The sequence below is a fragment of the Crocuta crocuta genome, unplaced genomic scaffold (assembly GCF_008692635.1).
Source record: "Crocuta crocuta isolate KB4526 unplaced genomic scaffold, BGI_CrCroc_1.0 scaffold167, whole genome shotgun sequence".
Lineage (NCBI taxonomy): Eukaryota > Metazoa > Chordata > Mammalia > Carnivora > Hyaenidae > Crocuta > Crocuta crocuta.
The window spans coordinates 4135081-4141373 of record NW_027532406.1 but is presented as its reverse complement, the minus strand read 5'-3'; the positions used below and the strand labels follow the sequence as shown (position 1 = coordinate 4141373).

Below are 6293 nucleotides of genomic sequence, written 5' to 3'. Positions count from 1 at the left end.
GGGTGGCTCTTCCCCAGATGGAGCAACTGTGGGATCAGGGCCTATGCTGCGGCCCAGCCCCCCCTGCGCTCTGGGGCCCAGCAAGTGAGGGGAGTGGAGGTTTGCTGCCTGATGCAATGTCTGGCAGGGCCTGTCCCTTATCAGAGCTCCATTCACAGCAGACTCTGGGACCCCACCTTCCCCTAGGGGAGGCAGGGCCAGGCTGGGAGGCATCCAAGTAGACAACTGTTGTCTAGTGAGGGCCCCTTGCTGGGCAGGAGGGAAGCCTGAGCAGAAGGGCCCCTGCGGGAAGAGGAGGGTAGGGAAGGCGGTGCCTGCAGTTAGGGCCTTGGCACCGCCCACTTTCTTTTCAGTGTTCCCTCACTAAGCTTGGCCTGGGCTATGCCCGTGGTGGTTTGCTGCCCTGCCATCGTTAGCACATAGCTGTACAGGCTTGAACTGAAAGCCCCAAGGCTTAGTTTCTTCATTCCCGGATTGATGATGATAATTCCGGGGACTGATGTCTGTGAAGCCCCAAGCTTGAAGTTTTGCCCATAGTACGCACTTGTATACTCAGCGCACACTCGTGCACATGTGCAGAGCACACACACACACACACACACACACACACACACGGTTCACTCATTTAGGGAACACCTGCTTTCTCTTCTTCCTACTTGCCATCCATGTAGAACGAGTAAGCAGCTCACACTGGGCTAAATGCTTTGGAAAAGGCATTCATCCATTCATGCAACAAGTGTTACGGAGCATGTGTCCCATGCCCGGTACACACACAGACTAGGCAACTGGGATTGTGGGCCCAGAAGACGAAGGTGAAACAGACTGACGAAGCTCTCCTCTCATGGACCCTACCCTCCAGCGGCTGAAATAGGCAAGAAACAAGCACATTTCGGTCCAGGAAGGAAATAAAGCAGGATGCTGAGAAGGGAAGCGATAGGGGAGGGGAGATGGTCAGCATGAGGTTGGTGGTCAGGGAAGGGCTCCGGAGGAGGACTCCAGAGCTGAGCCCTGGGTATGACGGGGCCAAGGGCAGCTGCCCCACCATGTGCCGCATCCAGGCAGAGCCAGGCTGGTTCGTGCTTCTGGCCTCCTTCCCCACTGGCCCTGGTGCCCTGGAAATGGGACCTCGGCTTTGCCTTTGGCTGTCACATCACTTGCTGGGTGTTGGGGGCGGTGGGGGGAGGGTATCAAGCACTCCCCTGGGAGGTGGCATCTGCCAAGAGAAGGAAGAGCCACTTCATCCTTCCCATGAGCTAAGCAAGGGTGCAGCACGAGTCTGGGGAGGGAAGTAGCACAAAGGTTTGACTAGTGTTCACAGGTGTCACAGACCTACTTCCTACAGAGGGCCTCTGCCTGGACCTTTGCCAGGTGACTGCTGTCCTGGCCTCATCTTCCTCCCTCATGACCCTGTGACCTCCTGGCCTCTGTGGCCCTCTCCTAACTCCAGGGCCTGGGGAGCCCCCACATTCCCCTGGGACCCCCAAACCTCTCTCACCTGCGTCCCCACCATGCACTGGGCTTCCAAAGCTAAGGCTCGGGGCAGCCTTCTGGGACAGAGCAAAGGAGCCAGCAGCCTGCCTTGTGTGTCGTGTGGAAGAGGGTGCTCACCATTGCTTCTTCCTTTTAGGGCAATGCCGAGAAGGTTCTTAGGAGCCCTGTATTTTTCGGGGAGGGGGGTGAGAGGACTGGGATAGCAACTGAAAAATAGAAACACTGCTTGGTAGAGAGGGGAGGAGAAGGTGTAGGGCTTTGTCATCAAGGCAGCCAAACTTCCAATCTTACCAAAGACCCAGAAGGGGGAGGACAGTGAAGGCAAAGTCCTCCCCACTCCACCCCTGCCTTCTCTCCCCTTTCGGATTTAATGACCGCTTATCCTGCCCCAGATAATATTCCTCACAGCAACCTTATGTACAGGTGTTTCGTGCTACAGGAAAAGAACCTGAGGCCCAGAGAGGTTAAGTCATTTATAGAAGGTTGCACAGCATGGTAGACATGCAGGAAGGACAAAAGCCCAGGACTTCTGGTCCCAGTTCCTTCTGCTTCCCTCACATCATCAGACACAGGCGACTCTCAGCCAAGAGATGAGAAGGCAGAAAGTTGGGGATTTCAATCCCTTTGGCTCTGCAGACTCAGTGCTGGGTCTCACCCTCCCAGAGGGACGGGCGGCCTCACACCCTACCCCAGGCTAAACAGGGTGCATGAGGGACCTAACTCTGCCTGTCCTTCTGCAAACTCACGCTGACGGGCTGCCAGGCACTGAGCCAGGCACAGGCTTTGACGGGTCTGCTCGCTAGTGTATTGTTTGGCAGCTGATGTCTTCTGGGTACTATTCTAGATGCTAGTGTCTCCTTCAAGAGGCTCGGAGTCTGGGAAAGGACAGACAGACCATCAGCTGGAAAGCCCAACCATATGTGCTATGGTGGGGGTGGCTGGGGGGCACCGGGAGGCTCCAGTGACCTGGATCTCAGATGGCTGGTGAGGGCTGCTGCTGGAGGAATCTTCGACAAATTATTTCACCTCTCTCAACCCCAGTTTCCTCGTCTGTAAAATGGGATAGTTGCTACCCAATAGGACTTCTGTAAGGATCTGATGAGGAAATGCAAATTGCGTGCTTAGCACGGCACCTGGCATAGAGTGATAAGCACCCAGTATTCCGGATGGGCCTTCCATGCAGAGTGTAAGCCCCATGAGGGCCGTGGGCCAGATCTGCTTGTTCACTGTGTACCCCCAGTGTTTAGACCAGAGGCTGGCACATAGTGGGTGCTCAGGAAGTAGTTGTTGCAGGAGTGGGTGGGGATATGGGGAAAGGCCCAGAAGAATTAGGTCGAGGCAGGAATGTTCCAGTTGGCCTGGAGCTGACCCCACACCACTCTTCCCTCCTGGGCCCCTCTCCACCCAGCTGCATCCAGGAAGCCTTACCAACACTCTGCCCTGCGCAGCCAGGGCCCTCCACTAGGCTTCTGGGTGGCACATCTGCCTCCTCATATTGCAGAGCCCCTGCCCCACTGCTTTCCCCAAAGGACAGATGTTCTGGCTGTCCCTCTAGCCACTTCCATTGTGTGATGAAGGTCAACTCTAGGACCTGCCCAAGTAAAGGATCTAGTATGTGTATTAGGTTATTAACATCAGCATGTATAGGTCCCCCTCCATCATGTTTTATTTAGGTAGTTGTAGTCTTTTGTTTCAAACATTTATAGTGCAAGGAACACTCTTCCATGCACTTGCCCTTGGGTCATGTGTGAGGTTAAAAGATACATTCATGGAAGTGGAATGAATTAATCAAAGGGCTGATTAGCATTGTAAATGACTTGATTTGATCTCTCATCTACGGGAGAGCGGCTCTGGGGTTCCTGCTGCCAGGCGGGGCCGCGACCTTCAAAAGTTGGGTGGAAAAACCCTTCTTTGCTCCTCATCTCCAGACGAGAGTGTCCTGACCGCCTGTCTCTTCACAGGACAAGGGTGTCCCCCACCTGAAGACGGCAAGCCAGGTCCTGAGTGATGCTCCTAAGCTGAGCGCCCCTGGCCCCACCCTCCCCCATGGAGAAAGGACTCACTCTACCGCAGGACTGCTGGGCCTTTCTGCACAGCCTGAGGATGAAGAGCAAATATGCCCTCTTCCTGGCTTTTGTGGTGGTGGTTTTTGTCTTCATTGAAAAGGAAAATAAAATCATATCAAGGTGAGGGATGCCAGCCCAAGTCTTCCTTATGAGGGAGGGGTGGGCGGAGGCTCTTTGCGGACTTACAAAGGCAACTCTTCAACCAGTCATGACCAGGCCCCCCCTCTGCGCAGGCCGTGGGTCATGCGCACGTCGTCACCACTGCACAGGGGTAACACTCGGGCTCTGGACTCAGGCAACCTGGATTAGAATCCCGATTCCGGCCCTCTCTAGCTATGACAGCTTGGACAAAATCACTTTCTGTGTCTTAAGTTCCTCTTAAGTAAAATATGGCTAATGATGGGGTGCCTGGGTGGCTCTGTCTGACTTTTGATTTTGGCTCAGGTCTTGATCTTATGGTTCATGGGATTGAGCCCCACTTTGGGCTCCATGCTGACAGCTCAGAGCTTGGGATTCTCCCTCCGTGTCTCTCTCTGCCCTTCCCTCACTCATTCTCTCTCTCTCTCTCACAAAACAAATATTTTTAAAATGTGGCTAATAACAGGGCCTTCTTATAAAGATTAAATGAGGAAATGTAAAACATTTAGCTCAGTGACTGGCATGCAGTTGGTATCTAGTACTTGCTGACCGTAGTTACTATTATTAATTTACTTCTTAGCTAGGATGAAGCCTCACATTATCAGCACATCTACCATACCAACCTGAAGCCATGGATGAGATGAGGGTGAGCCCTTGGCAAGGCAGGGTCCTGGTACACATACCTGGTAGGCAGGACTGCCACGTGCAGTTGTTCAGGTTGTGTATCGCTAAATGCCTGGGTTGGGCACTCACCTCGGCTACACTGGAATGCTGCCCCTTGGAGTCGGCAGTGTACCGTTGTGTGCAGTGAGTGGCTCTGCTGGCGAGCCTGCCAGACATAGAAAGATTTCTTTGATCTGCTCTCCCAGCACAACTCCTGCAAGAAAGCATCAGCCACATGGATAGATTAGGAACTGGACTGTGCAGGGGGCAGTCACTGCCCCACCTCGGTTCCTCAGCACGAACCGTTCCGGTTCGTGCAAGCGTCTGCAGCTCTCCACAGAGACCTTTCTCTCTGCCCGCACACCGGCAAGCCAGGAATACAGGGAGTAAATGGCTCTGGGAGCAGCCATCAGCCAAGGTCAGCCGGGACTTCACATCCCCGGGGCAAGAGAATCCCAGGTGTGTCCTCCTGGCTGCCCCAGTGGGGATTGGTTTGCTCACAGGGACAGCCTGCTCACCTTCTACCGACTTCTTTTTCTTCCCAGTCCTCTTCTCTACCTCTCTTCCAGTTCTTTTTGTGATCACGTTCTTCATAAACTACTCACACCCAACCCCCTGCCTCAAAGTCTGCTTCTGGGAAAACCCCGCCACAGCAGGCTTCGGGTGGTCAGCCCTGGAGGCTGCTTCGCGGTGCACAGGAGCTGGAGTCCCCAGTCACTCACTGCCTCCAATTTCTCTCTGTCCCCTAGGGTGTCCGACAAGCTGAAGCAGATCCCACAACCCCTGGCAGATGCCAACAGCACCGACCCAGCCCTGATCTTGGCCGACAATGCGTCCCTTCTGTCCCTGAGTGAGCTCGATTCAGCCTTCACCCAGCTGCAGGGCCGCCTGCGCAACCTCAGTCTGCAGCTGGGTGTGGAGCCAGCGGCGGAGGCCGGGGCCGGGGCGGGGGCCGCGGGGCCACCCCAACCCACCGAGGCGCGGCCGCGGCGCCACGTGCTCCTCATGGCCACCACCCGCACGGGCTCCTCGTTCGTGGGCGAGTTCTTCAACCAGCAGGGCAACATCTTCTACCTCTTCGAGCCGCTGTGGCACATCGAGCGCACCGTGTCCTTCGAGTCGGGCGGCGCCAACGCGGCGGGCTCGGCCCTCGTCTACCGCGACGTGCTGAAGCAGCTGTTCCTGTGCGACCTGTACGTGCTGGAGCACTTCATCAGCCCCCTGCCCGAGGACCACCTGACCCAGTTCATGTTCCGCCGCGGCTCCAGCCGCTCGCTGTGCGAGGAGCCCGTGTGCACGCCCTTCGTCAAGAAGGTCTTCGAGAAGTACCACTGCAGGAACCGCCGCTGCGGGCCGCTCAACGTGACGCTGGCCGCCGAGGCCTGCCGCCGCAAGGAGCACATGGCCCTCAAGGCCGTGCGCATCCGGCAGCTGGAGTTCCTGCAGCCGCTGGCCGAGGACCCCCGGCTGGACCTGCGCGTCATCCAGCTGGTGCGCGACCCGCGCGCCGTGCTGGCCTCGCGCATGGTGGCCTTCGCCGGCAAGTACGAGGGCTGGAAGAAGTGGCTGGCCGAGGGCCAGGCGCGCCTCGGGGAGGAGGAGGTGCAGCGGCTGCGGGGCAACTGCGAGAGCATCCGGCTGTCGGCCGAGCTGGGCCTCCGGCAGCCGCCCTGGCTGCGCGGCCGCTACATGCTGGTGCGCTACGAAGACGTGGCGCGCTGGCCGCTGCAGAAGGCGCGCGAGATGTACCGCTTCGCCGGCATCCCGCTCACGGCGCAGGTGGAGGACTGGATCCGGAGGAACACGCAGGCGGCCCAGGACGGCAGCGGCATCTACTCCACGCAGAAGAACTCCTCGGAGCAGTTCGAGAAGTGGCGCTTCGGCATGCCCTTCAAGCTGGCGCAGGTGGTGCAGGCCGCCTGCGCCCCAGCCATG

General features: G+C 57.2%; 1 protein-coding gene across 1 annotated transcript in view; it reads left to right on the top strand.

Moving 5' to 3' along the window:
- CHST3 (carbohydrate sulfotransferase 3) overlaps nt 1-6293 on the top strand; it is an 8583-nt gene that overhangs the window by 784 nt on the left and 1506 nt on the right. The window contains 2 exon segments of the mRNA XM_077778591.1: nt 3453-3677; nt 5108-6291. Coding sequence (XP_077634717.1) covers nt 3538-3677; nt 5108-6291 — 1324 coding nt within the window. The 5' untranslated portion in view covers nt 3453-3537.